General features: G+C 40.1%; 3 protein-coding genes across 5 annotated transcripts; 2 read left to right on the top strand and 1 right to left on the bottom strand.

Moving 5' to 3' along the window:
* Nucleotides 1–422: 422 nt before the first annotated feature.
* LOC146377841 (C-Jun-amino-terminal kinase-interacting protein 3) lies at nucleotides 423–12,386 on the top strand. Its single transcript, XM_084944671.1, has 28 exons — nucleotides 423–561; nucleotides 1,505–1,862; nucleotides 1,962–2,156; nucleotides 2,245–2,365; nucleotides 3,421–3,491; nucleotides 3,603–3,667; nucleotides 4,154–4,226; nucleotides 4,334–4,503; nucleotides 4,623–4,882; nucleotides 5,278–5,335; nucleotides 5,532–5,684; nucleotides 5,778–5,820; nucleotides 5,914–6,041; nucleotides 6,174–6,227; nucleotides 6,641–6,781; nucleotides 7,380–7,512; nucleotides 7,771–7,857; nucleotides 8,445–8,492; nucleotides 8,637–8,778; nucleotides 8,941–8,983; nucleotides 9,118–9,198; nucleotides 9,310–9,377; nucleotides 9,496–9,644; nucleotides 9,742–9,913; nucleotides 10,593–10,706; nucleotides 10,798–10,896; nucleotides 11,014–11,103; nucleotides 11,210–12,386. The coding sequence occupies exons 2-28, from the start codon at nucleotides 1,764–1,766 to the stop codon at nucleotides 11,326–11,328; spliced, it is 2,976 nt and encodes a 991-aa protein (XP_084800797.1). The 5' UTR covers nucleotides 423–561; nucleotides 1,505–1,763; the 3' UTR covers nucleotides 11,329–12,386.
* Nucleotides 12,387–12,603: 217 nt separating this feature from the next.
* Nucleotides 12,604–13,678, bottom strand: LOC146377840 (transmembrane protein 238-like). The gene is made up of 2 exons (XM_084944672.1): nucleotides 13,459–13,678; nucleotides 12,604–13,233 (listed from the first exon to the last, which is right to left on the bottom strand). The coding sequence occupies exon 2, from the start codon at nucleotides 13,224–13,226 to the stop codon at nucleotides 12,897–12,899; it is 330 nt and encodes a 109-aa protein (XP_084800798.1). The 5' UTR covers nucleotides 13,227–13,233; nucleotides 13,459–13,678; the 3' UTR covers nucleotides 12,604–12,896.
* A 209-nt stretch (nucleotides 13,679–13,887) lies between these two features.
* On the top strand, nucleotides 13,888–18,605 carry ccdc106a (coiled-coil domain containing 106a). Of its 3 annotated transcripts, none has more exons than XM_084944779.1 (8): nucleotides 13,888–14,029; nucleotides 14,472–14,541; nucleotides 14,631–14,729; nucleotides 14,848–15,069; nucleotides 15,276–15,332; nucleotides 15,445–15,723; nucleotides 15,847–16,011; nucleotides 16,711–18,605. In XM_084944779.1, exons 2-8 carry the CDS (start codon nucleotides 14,472–14,474, stop codon nucleotides 17,025–17,027), a joined length of 1,209 nt encoding a protein of 402 aa, XP_084800905.1. In that variant the 5' UTR covers nucleotides 13,888–14,029; the 3' UTR covers nucleotides 17,028–18,605. The 3 variants fall into 3 exon arrangements, with proteins under 3 accessions (XP_084800905.1, XP_084800906.1, XP_084800907.1); XM_084944780.1 differs by having other exon boundaries at nucleotides 14,449–14,541; XM_084944781.1 differs by lacking the exons at nucleotides 14,472–14,541; nucleotides 14,631–14,729 and having other exon boundaries at nucleotides 13,889–14,029.
* The last annotated feature ends 45 nt before the right edge of the window (nucleotides 18,606–18,650 follow it).

Genomic DNA, 18,650 nt, shown 5'->3' with positions numbered 1-18,650 from the left:
GTTTGCATGATTGTTTCCCCCCATCTCACTAGGAAAGAGATCCCTGCACAAATATCACTTAAAGACACTTCATCTCTTTCGACTTTTTAATTTGACTTCACATTTGTAATGTTTTTATTTTAATGATTCGCTCACAAACATTGCGGTAAACTGTTCCAACCACTTGTGGCAACATGGGAAAAGAGATTGAGTTGTTCTCAGGCATGTAAGGTATTTCGACAGGTTTCGGATTCGGACGTGCTTTCCTCAGATCACCTGACAGTCCGCTGCAAACTCCTTGGTCACGTGTCGTCGCGCAAGTTTCAGGAAACCGTTTTTTTCCTCCTCTCGAAAACAAAACTAACAATGTCCCGCCCATTTAACCGTCCATTGGTTAGAGCAAACAGTTACAGCGCTCCGATTGGTTAATCTGAGGACATGTCTGCGCACGTCAAATTCGAGCAACACCCCCTTCTTTAAACTCGTTTATGTGTAATTGATATCGTCCCGAAGAAAAAGACGGCTGGAGTTTCCTTATTTTGGGGCAGTAAAATGAAAGTTGTGAGGAAGTCAGGCGCTAAGGTAAGTTTGTAAAACGGCAGCCGAACAACTGAAGAAACACGGCTTTGTTTTTGGCTAGATTTCAACTTTGTGAACCTACTGCTAACGAACTCTCAAGGTGTCCACTGTCAGGCTTCTTACTTATTTATACAGTACGCCGATTCGAGTCTGTTAGGTCTAGTAATGCTTACCGAGAGTATTAATAATTAGAGTAAGGGTCGACGAATAAAACCTATCGCTGTCATAGTCTGTCATGTTTGCTGAGTTGGTGCTATTTGTGGAGCTTTTAAAAACACACACAGGAGGTCACTTGGTCTGTCCCTGCATGCTATGGTATTATCCTCATTAGATCCATATAAATAATTAACAGAAAGCCTCACCGTACTGAGGTGAAATGTCAGCAGTTGTTTGAAGCACACAACTCCACTCTAAAGTCAAATATGAAGTATGTGATTCTTCGCTCTATTTGCTAGTTCACAGAACATAGTTGTGTCTTGTGTTATAGCCTGGAAAGCCAAGGAAACGGACAACATCACATTAGGTATCTATAGTTTAGTTGTGATTTATAAGTTTTTTTTAAATTATTATTGATCCCAAGGTTGAACTACTGGGGAAACTATTATAGATTAAGATCAATTTATTTGGTGTGAAAACAGACGTTTAGCTGAGTAAAAGTGCAAAACAAAGCGTTTAAAAATAGAAAATACACCAAAACCAGGGAATAGCTTCCTTTTCTTATTTCTTTTAATATTTAATTGATCAAAACCTAATAGCTTGCTTCATGGTCTCAAAAAAGTTCAAAGAATCATACCGGAATACAAGAAAACCAAATGATTGTGTTGTGTCACTTCCAAGGTTATAGTAATGCTGAAAAGGGAAATGGCCAAAACAGCTGACAGTGCACTTCCAGTTAAATCATCTCTGAAGAAAGTGACATGACCTTTTCCTCCCTTTTTTTCTGCAGGATGGACTCTAAAACACCTCCAGACATCAGATAAACCTCTATAGAAAGTGAAGTCTTTGAGGATGCTGCTGTATGAATGAACATGTGGCGAATGGGAGGTGCTAGTGTTGGGAGAAAGGTTAAGTACCTAGACAAACGAGTTGTTAGTGAGAAACTGTAACACACCATCGACTCACAGATCTGTTTGTTTTTGGTTTTGAGCTTTTGGCAACTGTGTTGCAGCAGAGGTAGTGAAAAAAAAGAAAAAAATCTTTGGCTGATGGAGTACAGTGAGAGAGTGCTTTGTGGGACCGGGGAGGTGGAGCTGGACCCAAACATTGTGAGTGAAGAGGCAGGAAAGCTGTATTCAGAATTACAGGTAAGAATGAGAACAAAATGTTATGTTGATCTGGGTGGAAATATTTACATGTGGTCACAGATACCTGTTTTCTCTCTCTGCTGCTTTACTCGATCACAGACGGTTATTGAGATCCATGGTGAAAGCGTGGTGGAGTCTCTGGTACCCATATTTGTGTGGGTACTGGAGGGCCTGGCCAGCTGCAAAGCACAGCTGAGGGACAGGGAGGAAGAGGCTGAGAGGGAGAAAGCTGAACGAGAAGAGCTGCTCGAGCGATATCATGCAGAGAAAACACTGAGGAAAGAAAGTCAAGAGGTGAGTCATGATACTGTGAAGGTGTGCTATTGCAGGTTTTATTGTAAAAGCAGGCATTTCACTGTTCAAGTCTTTTTCTTTTCTTAAGAGGTATCTTGAGTTGGATGACCAAATTGAACAGGAGAGGAGAGCCATGAGGGGCAGGGAAAAGGAGCGAGAACGGCGAGAGAGAGATCTAGAGAAGAAAGCAAGACAACAAGCTGATCAGCGTGCGTATTTGAATATTTACCAGCAACAGTAATGTCACTGGTATTGTTTTGACCCTGTACGTCGGTCTCTGTTGATAAAATATGTTTCTGGAAACCTCTACTTCAGTAGAAGCTACTGCAAAGGCAATTTGAGGATTTTTAGCTGGTGTTCATATGTCTGTGGACAGATACTGTCAACATGACAGCAGCACAACTGTACAGGCGTATTGAGATCAAAATAAAGTCTTAGATTCATGCAGTAACAATACAGTAATGACTACTCGGGGGTTATAATTTTAACATGTTAATCAGGTTTGTGGGGCTCTCATGCACAGTTTTTTCCAGGACGTTTAGTTGTTTGGTTTCATTTCTGTTTTTTCTTTTGAGTTTATCCTGTCTTTGCTGTGTACAAAGAGTCACGCACAATGAGGTTAGCAGCAGATTGTGTGGGTTTGCCATCCAGGGGTGACATGGTGGTGCAGTCTGCACCGGGTGTTCTGGTTTCCTCCCACAGTCCAAAGATACGCATGTTAGCTTAAATGCTGATTTGAAATTGTCCGTAGGTGTTTGAATAGTTGTTTGTCTCTATATGTGACCCCTGTGACAGACTGGTGACTTATACAGGGTTTATCTTGCCTCTCACCCCATGACAGAAGGAATAGGCTGCACCCCCTCCCCCTCATGACTCTGAATTGGATAAACTGAAGAAGGTGGATTGATGGACATTTGAATATGGTTTGCACAATGGAATAGGCTTGTTCCAACATCCCCCAGGCATTCAGGATCTGGGAGCTTTAAAGGCCACATCAGTCCCTTCTTTCTGTGTTTCTCTAGCCATTTCGAGACAATTTCTTTAGTAGAGGACATTGCCCTGAAATAAATCACATTACACAAAAATAAATGTGAAGGCGCAAAGTTTTCCCACAGAGCACAATTTTCATTTCAAATGTCAGTGGTTTAAAAGTTGTGGCTTACTGGTGTGCATCAGGAATAAATGCCAAAGAGCAACTCAAGTCTTTAAAGTTTTAGGTGTCTAGACTGTATTCTGTTCTTACATGCCTTCTGTTTTCTTGCAGTGGTGGCCTTGGAGGAACAAAAGGCAAATCTCAGTAGAGAACTGAGCGCACTGAGAAATACCCACAACAAGGTCAGATATTTTTGGTTAGCCTCCATGCGTATGCTCAGTAACCACTGTCTTATTCTTAAGTCGTCAGGTTTCTTACATGTAGCTGATGTTCTTTTCTTTTCTTTTTTTTAGTTGGCCCTGACATATCGGGAACTTTTGGAAAAGAGGAAGGAGTCTGAAAGAGATTCTCCTTTAAGGTTCTTTTCAACATTATGCTAAAACACATTTGCTATTCTGCATAAAGTATCACACAGGAAGACTTTAAGTAGCAGCAGCTTTATTGTGAATCGTGTTGTAGCCATGCGCAAAATGAAAAACTCTCAGCTTGTTGTAATATTAAACTAAATGTTGAATGCTTCTGGCATTTCTGACAGCAGGTTGGTGGTATTTCTTTGTTTGAAAGGGATATCAAGTACAGTGTATACCACATGTGACTGAAAATGAAAACCTGAAGCTACTTTGTAGCGTTAACTTCAGCTTTTTAGTTGCATTTGGCAAGATACTCGCAAATTCTCTACCTTTATTGATGTTAAATGCAATATTTGTGGAAAGTGATTAGTGAAAGATTATTAACTAGGAAACTTTTTTTTAAAGTCACAGGATATATTTTAGAAACACTGTTGCAAGAACATGTTAAAAATAAGAGGATTTAAAAAAAGCATAAACTGAGTTGTTGCGTTTAGGAATCATGTGCGTTCCAGGAATGCTGACTTTCCGTCACATCAGGTCTTGCCAGAACCCAGTGTTACCGAAAAGGTAAATGGCTTTGCACCTAAAATGACCGTCTTCCAAATTTCTAATTCGAGATTTTGCCAAAGATGTAGCTTACGTGTTCTGTTGTTTTGTTTTGTTTTCTTTTACAGATGATTAAAAGACCACATTCAAACTCTGGTCCCCCCTGTTTGGACGATCTCATGGCCAAGAAAGAAAAACAGGTCGATAGAGCTGCAAAGCCTTCCACAAATCAGTTTGTCATTGACATTATAAACTCCACTCCTGAGTTGGCACATTTTAATGGCTGTGTAAATGCAAGGTACTAACCTGAAAGCATTAACTGATTTATTTCAGCTTTATATTTATTGACTAAGCCAACATTTACTTGAATTCATCTGCTCGCACACATATTGTATCAACCACCTCTAAATTTTTCAGCACCCCAGTTAAACCTGACACTGAAGAACCTTTAAAAGGTGAGCTGGAGACCAGCTTCAAGGAGGAGATGAATGAGTTGAGGCAGAGCAAAGTAGAAGAAGAAAAAGGAGAAGAGGCGGACAAAAAGGATGAAGGAGAGGAGGGAGAGGACGAGGATAGTATAGAGTGGGAGCTCCGCAACACTGACTCTGTATTCTCTGAACTGTCTGAGCTGAGCCGCGATTATGTGGAGAGTGTAGACCGAGGGGCCAGTGTCAGAGGTAAATGCAAGTTTGTTTGTTTTTTTGTTAAGATCTGCATTCCTGAGTTGCTTTTTTGAGTTTTAAAGAAATAAATGTCACAAACATAGAATCTTTGCTGCTTCTTTGAAACACAAAGTGATCAGAGACAAAAGAAGTGACAGAAAGTTGGTATCCAAAAATAATCAGGCTCTGTTGGGAGACTATTTATACTCTACTTACATTAAGTTCAAGTATGTGTTTCACAAAGTTTTACTTCCCCTTTTCCCATTCTACAAAATCTCATGTCCTGATTTCTTCTTGAACATGAATGCAGGTTAAATAGTCCTTAATACAGGTTAGAAATGTATTAACTTCAGTACTTGTCTGTTTGCATGTGCGTTCACGCAGTTTAATTTTTTTGTGTGTGTTTTTAGGCAGTGTAGACCAGTCTGAGGAGATTCTTTCTCAGTATGAGGAACTGAAAGTCACCCAGTGAGTCCTCAGTTTATTTTCTATGACTAGTCTATTGTGATTTGTTGAGGACATGGGGAGTTTCCAAACACTTGGATTTCTTACTTCACTAAATACCAACAGAAAGCTTTGTATTATCTAATATGATTAACCACTGTTTTTCTTTTCCACCATAATTCTGAGCTTTATATCTGATGCTATACTTCCTTTTTCTCAGTGAATTGGTTGAAACTGCTCGTAAGACTTTGATATCTCGGGTAGTGGAGCTGACAGATGAGCGTTCAGCTCTTAAACTGGAAGTGGAAACTCTTCGGGAAACACTCTCCCGATTGGAGGGGCGGGTGAAGGAGAAGGAGGAGGAAACTAAGAGGTGAAGAGGATCACTCAGCTGTTCAATAAATAACCTGTTCATTGTTGTTATTACATACACGTTCTGACAATAATCTCGCCCTTTATTTTACAGACTTCGGAAAGAACTGGAAACTTGTCAGTCTGAGGATTCTGATGTAAGCTGTGATGTACTATCTGTAGGTGTAGTCTTCACTGCCTTTCTAGCTGCTCATAGATGGTTTGATGGATTAATTTATTTTCCCCTTCAGGTGTCTCAGCCAGCATCCATGCGTAACTTTTCCCGTTCTGAAATGGCTCGCGTGGTCATGGAGAAGAACCAGTATAAGCAGCGTCTGTTTGAACTGCAGGAGGCGGTTAGACGCAGTCAGACACTCAGGTAACTTTTGTGCCATTCTTGAAGATTTAAAAAATTGTTACATTTGAGAATCTGCAGTGTGATTACAACAACTCGTGTAACATCAGTGGCTCAAATCTTTGCCTCCAACCTCATCTATTACTTTTTCTTTAGAGCAACAAAGGAGGAGAGATTTTCAGAAGAAGGAAGGTCAAGTGTTTGGAGAAAGTAAGTAAATCTCTCTTTAAAAATAATTTACGACTTGTTACACACCCATCCTCCCGTACCTTAAGATGATGTTGAAGCTCTTATAACCCAAACAGAGGTGGGTGGTGCAAGCCGCATGATCTGATATCTGAGCTGATATCTTCATAACAGTGTTAGTCCAGGATCATCATTGCAACTGTGCAGTCACACTGGCTGAGCATTCAGCTAGCAGTAGCCAAGAAGTGCAGAAAACAACAGGAGATTAGAACCATTACATAAAAGTGAAAAGGCGTCAGCTAAAATGCAGGAGAGGGACAAATCTTTTGGTGTTGTGGTGTTTCTAAATGCACCTGGCATTAGGTGGGCTGAAATTAAGAAGTGTATATTTGTTCATGGTTAAAATACTTATTGTTCATTTTTTTCTTCAATTAAAGATTCAACCGCTTCTTTGGCCGGTCCAAAGAACCATTAGTTTCACCTCCTGCTTCCATATCAGCTCTGCGACCTTCCCCATCACTCACTCGCACTGCTCTGGGCTCTCCACAACCACCAACCATCAGTCGAACTCAGGCTGAGTAAGCATCTGTCTCTTAATAAGTTACTCTTGCTTATGTGTTTTTCAGCAGTTGTGTGCAACGATTTAGACAAAATGCAAGTGAGAAAAATAGAGATTGGATTTGAGTGAGGTTTTCTCTGAACTACAGAGTCTGGCCTAGCTGATTACCTCATTGTCAATAAATATTTTTCAATCACGGTTGGGGTTCAGCTACTTGCTAATGCAAGTGAAATAAGAATCAGACATGAAAAATTATCCGTTCCCTTTATATCTGTGGGAAATTCATAAGCATGCTTCACAAGACAGCCTAAGAATATCTCAGAATTTAAAGCGATAAGCTGGAAACAGTGGATGAAAATCATAAATAGACACTTTCTATTTATATACAACAAGTGTTTGCCTCGGCCACAGGAGAGGTCACTAACTACTGAAACAGGAGTGTCCAAACTCTTGCACCGGCCTCGGATACTTCTTTCCACTTTCCAAATTATTAAGTAAATGAAATGCAAGATACTAACAGTGAAGGCTCTGTGTCCTACCGTGGCTCTATTTATTTCACTTAAAAAATAAAACGTATTTAATGTGAAGCTGATAAATACCAGAATCATTTTGTCTAGGTCTGCTTCTCCTGCTGCTCTTTCACCACGTGTCAGGAAGAGGGAAATCTACAGAGAAATTCGCTCCCAGATTTGGGGAACTCTGGGAAAGCAGCAGTTACATGGCTGGAGCCTGCCACTAGCAAACACACAGGTAGTAGAACCACATTTCTATATACAAATAAATAGTGACGTGCTATAGAGAATAAATGGGAAACAGTGGAATAAAAAGCTTCCTGTTGCTGTTATTGAGTCTATATAGTTAAAATAGTTACTATTTAAATTGTTTTACTATACCAATAAAAAAAAATGTCTGGCTTTCATTCAAGACTTTTTTGCACAATATGGATATTTACTGTGCAGATCACTATACAAGCAATACCCCGGTAAAAAATATTGTTAATTACTGTAGGACTCCAGTGAACCAGTACCAGAGCCTAAAGACGTGCCTGTTCTAATGCAGCTCAGACTGCTGGATCACAAAGAATCGACTGCCAAGGTAAATGTCACTCAAAGGAGGCTTATTTTCTGTGCAAAAGTCTTGAACTACCCCACTGGATGTCACTCAGTGGTTTCGGGGACCTTTTTTTTTTTTTTTTTTAAATGGATGGAAATATGAACCCAGAAAAGTACCACAAGATTTTGATCCACCATGTCATACAATCTGGAAAGTGTCTGATTGGCAATACCTTCATTTTTCAACATGACCATGGTCCCAAACATACACATTGGCCTCACCAGAGCCCAGGCCACAACATTATTGAAGGGGTGTATGGGATCATCTTGACAGAGAACAGAAGAAAAGGCAGCTGTCATCTAAAGAAGAGCCTTGAAGGTCCTTCAATACGCCTGGAGAACTATTCCTGAAGACTACTACCCAGTTTCCTTGCAAAATGTAAAGAAATTAAGGGTGGCTCAAAACTTTTGCACAGCACTGTATAATGCACAAGATAAATGTTTTTTGTTTTTAACCATGAATTCAAAGCTACTACAATATAATCCAAGGAGAATGATATCAGTCACTTTAAGTGAACCAGATCTGCGGTGCAGTTTGACATGGCTCCTCATTTATTCTGTTCCCTTCAGCTTAAGTGTGCAGTCGCAGTCCCATCTGAGATCTCTGGCGAAGCCACAGTAAGTTTGTCATAATCCTAGTTAAGAAGCAGCTACAGTCATCCTCTAATTATGATCACCCATCCATGACTAACACTTGTCGAGGCACAAATTGGTTCATGCCATTCATCTTTTCAAACTTCATATCCACCCCTTTTCTGCCAGTGTTCTGTGTGGGTAGTTTCTGGCCCTGCCTCCTGCAGTGATATTACAGTGATTGATCCAGCACGCTCCAACACAGTTCTGGATCAGTTCAGCCTCCCTCCCACAGCTCCTGCCCTCTGCATCTGTGCTGTGCCTCCCATAGGTCAGTGCTGGTACAATGGGCTGCAGCAGCTGCCCACAGATGACTTGTCGAGTGTATTCTGTACTTCTATTATCCCCTGTTACCGTGCTGTTTTACTGGAAACTCTTGGAAATGAACATTGCTTACTCAGCTCTGACAGGCCTGTCTGTCTTGTTATTTAAGGTAACACTGCAGGAACTGTGTGGATTGGAACTCAGGAAGGAAGGTAGTGCCAGCTGAATAAGCAGTTTACGTCAGTAAATATCATCTAAACAATTCAAACACTTTTTTGTCTGTTAGTTTATCACAGACTGCCTCTTCTTCCCTTGGCTCCTTTCTCCCATTGTCCTTCTCTCACAGTATACTGGTGCATTTGGCCTCTGCTGGCAGAAGGCTCTGTCTGCGGTCTGTATCCTTCTCTGAGAGTGTTCATTCTCTCACGTGAGTTCTGTCCATTTGCATTTGGATGTTAGTTGTAACACGAGATGAGTTACCTTGAAGTCTCTAAGCAGAATTGAAAACAATCTACTTTGTGTTGACTCGCTCTCACAGGTATTCACAGGGTCAGGTCATTGCTGGTTTAGGTGATGGGACTTTGGCTTTTTTCTCACACAGTACAGGTAATGGATTTGTTTCAAACTTACATCCAACTGTCTCGGCTAATTAATTTCTTCATTTTGTTTGATTTGCATAAGTGAGTGAAATGAATAATGATGCAATGAGTCGTGTGATTAATAGATGGCTGGAATCTGCAGTCACACTCTCTGATGCCTCTTGGATCAAATCCTGTGCAGCCCATTCGTTGTTGCCTTGCAAAAGGCGGCCGCTTGTGGGTGGGATACTGGAATAAAATCTACGTGGTAGACACTGAAAGCAAGAAGGTGGAGGTAAGAAACAGAGGAAATGATAACTATTATTGTTTATTGTGTCTCATTCATACCATATCTTTAACTCACTCTCTTTATTCCTTATCCTACTTTACAGCAAACATTCTCAGTCTCTGAGCGCAGCGAGCAGCAGGTTCGCTTTCTGTGCGCTGGTGGAAGTGGGGTATGGACTTCCTGTCGACTGGACCCAATCCTCAGGCTGTTTGACTGGTCCACAGGACGGCCACTACAGGAAGTTGACTTTGCAGCTTTGGTCACTAAAACATTAGGTAGTCAAACCGTTTTTTGTTTTTTTTGTTTTTGTTTTTTTCTTTCTTTGTGTTTTTTTTGTTTTTTTTCCTTACAATACATATACCTGTATGTATGACTTAAGTGTTGTTACTGAGCAGCTACTAGAGCAAAAAAATCATTTGATGGACTACAGTAATGGGAACATTTATTACTATCATTTCTTATTTGGTAACTGAAAAAAAAAGTAATACATCTCTTTAAATTTTGCTTCCAAAGAGCCAGACTTTGTTGTACTTTTTTAATCAGTCTTGAGCAATAGTTTTTCTGAAGGCTTTCTGAAGATATTTCTCTTTGGACATTGGCTATTTGAAAGGCTAAATGTGCCAAATTACACAAAATTCCTATGTAATGATGAACTCTCTTAGAAGCTTTCTTGTAATTTGTCACCATATAAGGTGGTCATACCAAATATTGACTTTGAAGCTTGTACACTTTTTTGCCTTATGTACAATATTTCTATGTATGTACGTTTCAATAGATTGATACCCCTTTTCCCCATTTTCCGAAGAAAATATAAAGAAATAAGGGATTCAGAGTACTGTGTGTATATTTTATTCATTATTTTTGTTTTACATACATTTTGTTTTGTGACCGACCACTTTAACTTTAATCTCACAGCTTTGCTAACCAGTTTTCTCTCTCTCTCTCTCTCCACAGGCCAGCCCTTCCTGACACTCTCACCTCTCCAGATCTCCTCTCTCACTGTTATCTGTGGCCGTTTGTGGGTGGGCACAGGAGGTGGTGCCATTTTCTCCATCCCTTTGTCCATAAGTATGTTTAGCTTAAGAATGCCTGGAACTTAAAGTTATTTGGCCATAAATGGTCTCTGTGTACTATTAACCATATTACTAACTCTCTGCAGCTTCAGAGGATGTTTCCATCCCTTATTGCTCCACTGCATCTGCCCAGCTGTGTTACCATGGACATAGACAAGTTGTCAGATTCATCATTGCTGCATCCGGTAAGAGTTAGATAGCCATTACATGTAACTTCTTAACAATTAAGTGAGACGCTTCAGATTGCACATGCATGTTATTTTTGTGTTTGAGTGACCACAAAAAATGTTTGTGCCTGTCAGGTTGTTTGATCACCAATCCTGGCAGCAGCCATGTCACTACTGCTCAGCTTATCCTCAGTGGAGGAGAGGGCTACATCAACTTTCGAATTGGTAAGCTGAAGAATAATAAAACTGTACTTAAGTCTGTCTCATCCATTGCATCATTTGTGCACTACTTGGTCTATTTAAAGGCTGACAAAGTCCTCTTTGTTTCCAGGAGATGATGCAAGCGATGACTCGGAAGAGGTGTCCCAAGCCACGCCACAGCGAGCTGAACGTAGTCACATGATCATCTGGCAGACTCCCACACCACCTGTGCCTAACCCTGCACTCTGAGCTTTTTCATCTCACACGTCCTTTTCCTTCAGCGCAGTGCTGGTGCCCAATCTAGAAGCAACACCAACTAAATATATTGCTGTACCTGAAGTTTGATCCACTGATGTCAGCAGCTGTGCGAGAGTGTGAGAGGGACTAATGCAAGAAATTCTTCTGACTCAGTTTATCCCAACTTATCCCAGGTTTAAACCTGCTGGAATTCTGGCAGCTCTCTTGTTCCCTCAGCACCAGCACTGCATTGATGGAAAGGAGGCAACTGTTCCATGCTTCTCACTTATGATGAAGATGGAGCAGACTCAACAAAGCATTGAAACGGGTCTTTCGTGGAACTGAATGAACCAACATCTTAATGTGGTAGCAATAAAATACCATTTAAAGATATGAATCATACTTGTTTACCTCATATATATATATATCTTTTGATATCTAATTATCCTAATGGATGGTGAAACCTTCCCGTGTGCCTTCATCTCATTTTATATCACTGCTGTATAACTGGTCAGTAATTCAGCTCCCTGGTGGTTAATAGATCAATACCTTTGCCCTAAAAATCAATGCAGTATTGCTGACTGTCAGCTGAATTATACATTTTTCCCTCACTTGGTGGGAAAAAAAATGTAGAGAGCAGTCGTGCATGCATCAAAAACGTTTAAGCTGGTGATGTGGCTTCTCTCGTAGCTGCTGTGTACATACTTTGTTGTTAATTGTGAACTGGAGACAGATTTTTGGTCTCGCACCATAAACACAATCAGACATTTTATTGTCTTATAAAGCTCCATCTTTTGTGATGTATATTTTTGGGTATTCCTGCCATGAGTGTTAACTCAATTTCTACCTGTTCACAGTGCTTGAGGTGTCCGTATTGAAAATATATCCGATATCCCCTCGCTTAAAGGAACAACTTCAGAAGCTGTTGTTAAAAATGTTTTATTTTCTCAATTGGCTGTTTAATTGACGTCTTCCTTTGGATGTTATGCAATTCTTTTAATTTCAGTTATGTTTGAATTTCTGTTCTTGTTTTCCTTGTAAAATAAGGGAGATAAAATCTTTCAAGTGTCCTTTGCAGTATTTATATGCAGTTTGTGCACACATGTTGATGTCGTAGCGGCTCTGTATCCTTCTTCAAAAGATTTGAAATTATGTTTTGACTCAACCTTGTGCAAATATGATTATTGTTATTAAAATGCCTTCAGCTGTTAATGTACAATCCTTAGCTTCGAGTGATCCTGCTGCCATAATCTGGTCCAGCAATATGACACAAGTAAATGAATGAATAATTTTCAATTAGCACTGTGAGACAATGTTGCAGATTCATCTCTTTAATCTCTATAAATTATTCCTTTTATATATTAGGTAAGGATGAAACAAATTATCATAGTTTTCCTTATAGAAAATAGCACAACAGATCGTTTTTTGTTTTTTTTAAGTAAATGAGGTGGTGTCAGCAAAGGAAGTGTTTGTAAAGAGTCAAACAGTAATGACACTCCTTTGCCTAAGGCAGTCTGGCCTGCTGCCTAAATAAGAACAGCTCAAGTCAGTTAGTCTTTGGTCCAGTGAGGCTTCTCTACCTACGATGGACTGCTTTGGGTCCTGGGCAGCCGTATCCTGCGACTCAGGTTGCGGGCAAGTCTGTCCACAGCTCCACCCACAACTCCACCAAGCTCTATTTTGGAGGTTAGACCCTCAATGTTTCCACTGTACCACATGACCCAGCCTGCTAGGGAAAACAGCACCAGCAGAGCTCCCGAGTACACCAGCAGATCCCCAAAGTCTTGACCTTTGATCTCCAGTGGGGCAAAGACCCCCAGCAGCAGGGATATCACACCCAGCAGGTCCATCAGCACAGCAAACACCAGAGCCAGCTTACAGTGGGACAAACCATCATACTTCGGTGGCATTACTGCACTGAAAGAGAGAGGGAGGGAAGCTTGTTCCTTTAACATATTAGCTTTTATATATTTTGACTCCATTGTTAAAAATAGATAGCACTGTTTACACCGGCCATGCCACACTTATAACACCTGTGGATGCGCGTTTAACGCCTTTTACAAACAGATTTTACTGTTTACATGAGCTAAAAAAAATATTTTACTAAACAAAAAACACACAAAAAACAAAACAGAAACTTACCCCCTTCTACGTTGTTTAGTACTTAAAAGTCAAATGTTTCTGCGCTTTTGTTGTCCTTCCGCATACAGTTTGTCAGAAGCGACCAGTAGACAAAGCTGAAACCTGACACCTCGTCACCTGTTCAACCTGTCCTGTAGTTTTCCTACACCAGAGAAAAAAACAATGAAATGTTTCGAAACAAGTGAGTGGAAAAGTTACGGTATTTTATTTTTGTTTTGTACAAGTAACATTTTGTCAAGAAACATGAGTTTAAAAGTAAAAAGTTTCCCAAATATCTTCAAATAATATATATTTTATATAAATATACCTAAACGTTTATATTTACTTACATATTTAACTATACACACGCATTAAATACCGTCGTTCAAAAAAACCCGACACTTTTTCTAAAATAAAAGTATCTGCAGCGGGCGGTCATCCGGAAGTGACGTAAGAGTCTCGGTAGAAAAAAAACCCCGATAATTGTTATTGTTAGCTTGTTAGCTAGCCGACGAACTGGTGAAATGGAGATATGACGGAGTTATAACGTCTTATTACATGTGCAAGACTAAGTTATTACAAACATAAAGTGGTATGTAACAGTTTCTGCAGATGATATTCGTAACTCGGGGATTTTAACAATGTGAGAGTGAAATCATTAAACTTGAGGGTGCAGAAAGAAATGGATTGTAATTTTATATTGTAGCTAATTTTTTTGTGCTAATATTACAGGACGCTAACATAGGGCTCTCTTCTGAGCGCCGTTGCAGGGCGCTACAAACTTATGTTTGAGTAATACAATCAGTTTCACTGTTTTAATTTCTAATTGCATGGGAGAGAGCTGTGTGATAAAATTAGCTATGCTTTGTAGGCTCACTGCGTATGCATAAAGCACAACACCCCCACGTTGTGAAAGGTTTCCGGTGAGCTGTAGCTGTTTAGATAAATGTGAGCACATCATCGCTAAATGTAACAAAGTCACTGAAGACACCTTTTAAACTGTGCACTAAGCAAAGATTTGTCTGTGGTGTGAGATGGAGGACGGAAACAGGAATGATGCTGCGTCCACATCCAAGAGCCACGCAGGCTCACTCCACCTGCAGAGTAAGATTTCGAAGTGGTCCCAGCATATATGGTCGTCCTGTCTTTGGGTCAAGCATGATAATTAATTTGTTTAAGTTGTCTCTTCTCAGCGCCAAAAAATGAGGACGCCTATGAAATTTCCATCCCCTATGAGGAGGGCAACTTTGAGCAGCAGGGATTTTTTAACCAGAGTGATCAAAATTTTGATGGTGAACATCGGCATTAATACTTTAAATCTACTCTACAATAACTTAATTCCATACACACAATCTCTTGATGTGCATTATTAGTTATTGGCCAGACTAACTATCCATCGCTACTCTTCAGAGTCACCGTCATCTGCTGGACCATCTCCAGTCAACAATTCCTACATGGTGATCACCAACCTGCGGACCCAGCTGCAGATCTCTCTGGAGAAAAACTCTTGGCTGCAGAAAAGAATTGAGGACTTGGAAGAGGAGAGGGACTTCCTCCGTTGCCAGCTGGACCGCTTCATCTTTTCCACAAAGAGCCAAGGACAGGAGCAGAGTCAGAGCCAATACAGTAATGGTGAGGACAGGGGGCAGGTGTGAGTTAATAACACGTCCAACAGTTATACCCGTGGTTAATCCATGTAGGGGACTGGCAGCTATCCTATCTGTCACTGGGGGAGAAAATGGGTTCATTAATGTTACTTGGTCAACGAGAAACAGATTTTTTAGCAAGTCTATTAGAATCAAAAAAATTTTTATCTCTTGCTATTTGTTTCTCTTAAGGATATGAATCAAGACGATTTAACTGGAGGGCAAGAAGAGAGGAAGATCGTCCCGCTGGTAAAAATTTGAAAAGTCATAATTAGACATACCCAAACAGCCGTTAATGTTATACTTTATTTCATATATTTGGGCTTAGCTTGCAGATTCTCAGGTTTCCTTCTCTTTATAGAACAACAAAAGACCGACTCTCAGCATTTCCCCTCACGTCACTTTATGCAGCGAAGGCCTGGTCCTCCAACTATGGTGACTTCGAAAAACCACGTGTCCAGTCCATTGACCAATCAGCTTGCATCTATGAATGCTCTCTTCAACTCCACACAATCCCAAGCCATTTTGCAAGGCCATAGCCATAGTACTTCCAGTACAGCCAGTGGCAGCAGTGGCAACAGTAGCAGTGCTGCAAGGTCATCCATGAATGAAATGAGTGGGCATAGTAACGTAGGTCCAGGTAATATACATGACACGGCATAAAGCTTTGAATCACCGTAATTAACTGAATGCAATCAGTGCTTTATACATGTTGTCTTTTAACTATTGGGTTTAGTTAAATAGAACATTTTTGTCTCGTCAGATTCCCTTTCACTATTGGGAGAGTCAGATGAGTATCTTGAGCAGGATGGCTACATTGAGGAGGAGGAAATGATATCAGGGGAAGATGTGATGTCAGACGCCATTAACAGCAACAGACAGTTAAAAAGAAGGCGGGTCTTCAGACCTCCAAGAGAGCGACAAAGAGGTGAGGAAGGGAAAATCTCAACATTTCAGTGTCCTTAATACTGACTGTATATAAAAGCTGGACATGGCTTTTGGGTGTTGTTGACTGATTAACAAAACATAAAGACAGAGCAGAGCAGGAGCAAACTAACTGAAACCAAGAGGTGATTAAAACAACAAAACACACAACATGAAGTACAACAAATCACAAAACTGATAGCAAATCACAAAAGCCTTGGGTCCAAGACCGAGGGACCACGATACTGGGTGTCTTAAACCTGTGTTCTTTCTAATGACCAGCAGGCTGCAACTCCTGGTTGAAAAAAATTTAACCCATAAAAAGAATACACTTGATTCCAGATGAGTTGATAGTTTCAATTGTTAGTTTCTAATCTTGTTTAATACAGCATTAGGTTAATTCTGTAAAATGTGGTCCCATTTAAAATACAATAGATAATAAAATGTAGTTATGATTTAGTGTGTGGATGCCTTTTGACGTACAAGTCGCTGCCTGTGCTGTGAGTGTGCACTGCCCTCTCTTTCTCAGTCAGATTTGTGACATCTGGCCACAAAAATGTCAAGTTAATGGTTAAAAATAGCATTTCACAAACCACTGTGTTACATCATGGCTGTTTAATCTGTCTTTTACATACTATGGTCATGAGTTACCACAATGCTCATGAGATTGTAGCCGACTCACCTGTGTGTTTTTCTTCTTCAGTGAAAGATGCTGCTGGAGTGCTTTTCCGTTACAAGAAGATCCTACTTACATACCAGCGACTAAAAAATATGTCCAAAGCCTTCCAAATTCATGGCGTTGACCGCAACACAGTGGCGTCTACCACGCCCATTGCTGAGCTGCTGCTAGTTGCCCCAGAGAAGGTGGCAGAGGTGGGGGAGTTCGATCCATCCAAGGAGAAGCTGCTGGATTATGCCCGGCGCTGCTACACTGCCCTGGATGAAGAGACACTTAACAGAGTCCAAGCCCTGAAGAAGAATAACCTGCTTCTGCCCATCTCCTACAGGTTCAGACACTAAGGAAAGAAAGAGAGAATAATGGGAGATCTCTCTAAACAACAAATGTGGTTTGAGTAGTAAAAAGAAAGGCAGTTAGGTTCTGCTGGCTAGCTCACCCCCAAGAAACAATATTAAGATCATTTTATTGTTATTATTTATTATTATTTTGCTATCTCAGCAATCTGGTTGTGGCTATGTAACCTGGGACGAACCCTTCACGTGTTACTTTTACAAACATCATACAAGAAAAAAAACATGCTTCTGTTGTTGAGGCCAGGAGGGTATGTCTGTGTGATCCAGATTTGGTGAAAAACAATGTGTCTTTACCAGGATTATAGAGGAGACTGCTTTTTCCAGTACTTAAATGAGCGTTTTTAGCTTACCTCATTTAGGTCTCAGCCTTTATTGTGCAGAGCTGCACTGTTGTTTCCTTTTCTGTTTACAAAATCTGAATCAGCTAGAGGTTACGGGTTCAGTGTTTTACTGTCAAGATCATTTCGCAGCATGAATGAACACCTGGTAGATTTCAGAGGCAGGTGGAGTTTCAGGCAATGCATTCCTTCTAAACCAGCCAACTATGGCATAAAGCTTTGGTGGATCTGACCTTGGAACAAATTAGAATATCTAAACCGCTTAGGTATGGTAAACATCAATAATAGGGTCATAAATGACCACTCTGTCATGTTAGTCATTAAAATATCTTGGTTGCTTAAGGGTTAGTAATAATAGTAATATGACTTCCAGCTGCTCTTGTGTCTGCATTACTCTGTTGTTTCACTGAGGAGTGCACCAATCCTTTTTTGTACATGACCTGCACTAAATTACAGTAGATGTCACTTCTTATGCTTCTGATACCGAGGCTTCTGTAATGCATTGTGACACTAATACATTTTTGTAAAATACGGTTTTGGAGCCTTTAAAATGATTATTACTATACTGGTTTTCTGTAACATTGTGTAACTTTTGGTTCCTTGTGAAAAATTGTGAAACATTTTTACAGTGTCACTTACAACTTTAGCAAAAGCAGCTTACTCATGATGACAAAAGATGTTTTATTCCTTCCCAATGCTTTCTCGATGCTGCTGCAAGTGCATGTTAAAGAGATCTTCAGTGAGCTGTAGTTTATAGGGATCTTTTACATTTCAAAGTGGCACACACATTGACTATAATGTACAGTAATGTATAGTGTGTGTTCCAGTGAAGTGAGACAGTAAGTTCTGTTAGAATAAAACAGACTAAGTTACAGTGGAATACTGTGACCTGTGGCTTAAATTTTCATATCTCAATAACCTGTTTTCCTAACAGTGATAAGTACTCCAATTTGTGGAACTCAAGCCATTTTAGTGTTTGGTTGTGGAGCTAAAGAGCAGACAGTGAATCTGCTGAAGAGCCTTTTAAAAGTCATACCAGTGTGCAGTGTTTAAATAATGTAACGTATTATTCACCTAATGTATAGTAAGACTCAGAATTCATTACAGCACAGATTTCATACAAAAATGTAGATTTATTTGTCTGTAAAATTGCACAGCTCCACTGTTTATGACTCATGAACTCTACTGTTGAAACATAATACTAATTAAAAGATTTCATTTCTGACAAGTAGTGCGAACTTCTAATTTTATTTCTACTTTAATGGATTTGTTG

This window comes from Perissodus microlepis, chromosome 11 (genome assembly GCF_051167445.1).
Source record: "Perissodus microlepis isolate ML-2025 ecotype Zambia chromosome 11, ASM5116744v1, whole genome shotgun sequence".
Classification (NCBI taxonomy): domain Eukaryota; kingdom Metazoa; phylum Chordata; class Actinopteri; order Cichliformes; family Cichlidae; genus Perissodus; species Perissodus microlepis.
This window is presented reverse-complemented; position numbering and strand designations above follow the sequence as displayed.